This window comes from Phytophthora infestans, genomic scaffold, assembly GCF_000142945.1.
Source record: "Phytophthora infestans T30-4 supercont1.148 genomic scaffold, whole genome shotgun sequence".
NCBI classification, from domain to species: Eukaryota; Oomycota; class Peronosporomycetes; order Peronosporales; family Peronosporaceae; genus Phytophthora; species Phytophthora infestans.
This window is the reverse complement of record NW_003303611.1, coordinates 2553-3980: the sequence shown is the minus strand read 5'-3', so window position 1 is coordinate 3980 and position 1428 is coordinate 2553. Positions and strand designations below refer to the sequence as shown.

Sequence of the window (1428 nt, the reverse complement as noted above, 5' to 3'; positions counted from 1 at the left end):
TAAACTTCCTGGACACGCGCGTTCCTCAGGTGATTCAGGCCTATTTGCAGTCGCGTCTTGATTCAGCTGAGCAATGCGCTCTTGACGACACGCTGGACAACCCGCTGGATGACGAAGGAGGTCTGTATGAGCAGCTAGAGAAGCTGCCGACGCTGTGCCACTTCAACTACCGCCAGACGGGAGAGTACATCGTATCGGTCTTGGACCCAATTCTGAATCAATACACGGAAGCCTGCAGCATCTTGGACCAGAGCGGAGGGGCAGCGATCCCACCGCAGCAGCAACAACAGCTGCAAAGCATGGAGAACCAGGCAGCCTGGCTTGTCTATGCCATTGGCGCCATTATTGGCGGACAAACGTACTCCTCAACGTCGACGGAGGGCGACGAGCTAGTAGACGCGGACCTGTCCCAACGAGTTTTCCGTGCGATGCAGTTGACTGAGCATCGGATCATCGCGTCAGGCGGCCAGACGAAACCTAGCGTGCACTTTGAGTTATCGTTGCTATACTACTTTAGCAGCTTCCGCAAGAGTTACATTGGCGAGCAGCATGGCATGCCATCGGCCCCTACGCCGTCCTCGTCCATGCAGCCTGCGTCGGCCGGGTCGGCCTCCTCGCCTATTATGGCCCCTAGTGAGAGTGCCATGTCCTCTAAGCACAAAGCATACTTGCGCATGTTCGAGCGCCTAGGACTGGGCGACCACACGGTCGTGGTCAACATGATGGTAACGAAAGTGGGCAACAATCTCAAATTTTGGGGGGGGACGGAGGTCATTATTAGCAAGACATTGGTGCTTTTCTTTGAGGTGGCGTCTGGATACTCGTCAGGCAAGCTGCTTCTCGGGCTGGAGACTGTGCAGTATCTCATCGGGAATCACACAGCAGAGGAGTTTCCCTTCCTGGCGGTTCCTGCCAATACACGACACCGAACGACGTTCCACTCGACCATCGCGCGGCTTATTTTCACGACAGCGTTCGATGAGTCTTCAGAGCGGTTCGAACGATTCATGGAGCCCATCGAGAACGTGCTCAACCAGCTCCTGCAGACGCCGAACTACCGTGTGCCGGAGGTTCGCGAGGCTGTAATTGGTGTGTGTCGAGACCTGCGCGGTATTATCCAGCAGACGCACAACCGGCGCACATACAGTTGCATCTTCGACCTGCTCTACCCGGCCTACTTCCCGGTATTCGCTCGTGCCGCCGACGAGTTGTACGACCACCCGGCGGTGACCACAGCTCTGCTCAAGTTCTTGCAGGAGCTGGCATACAATAAAGCTCAGCGTGTGACATTCGACCAGAGCTCCGCCAGCGGTATCTTGCTGTTCCGCGAACTCAGCAGCGTTGTGGTGGCGTATGGACGGCGGATACAACCAGTGCCGGCAGGGAAGAACCCATACGGCGATAAGTATAAGGCGTGGCGCTGTGTGT

The 1428-nt window shown here is 56.5% G+C and overlaps 1 protein-coding gene across 1 annotated transcript in view; it reads left to right on the top strand.

Moving 5' to 3' along the window:
* PITG_20316 (exportin-like protein) overlaps positions 1-1405 on the top strand; it is a gene marked incomplete at both ends in the record, with an annotated part of 2743 nt that extends 1338 nt beyond the window's left edge. Inside the window, 2 exons of the mRNA XM_002895607.1 lie at positions 30-1283; positions 1337-1405. Of these exons, the coding sequence (XP_002895653.1) occupies positions 30-1283; positions 1337-1405 (1323 nt within the window). The remainder of the gene's footprint in view (positions 1-29; positions 1284-1336) is intronic.
* Positions 1406-1428: the final 23 nt, after the last annotated feature.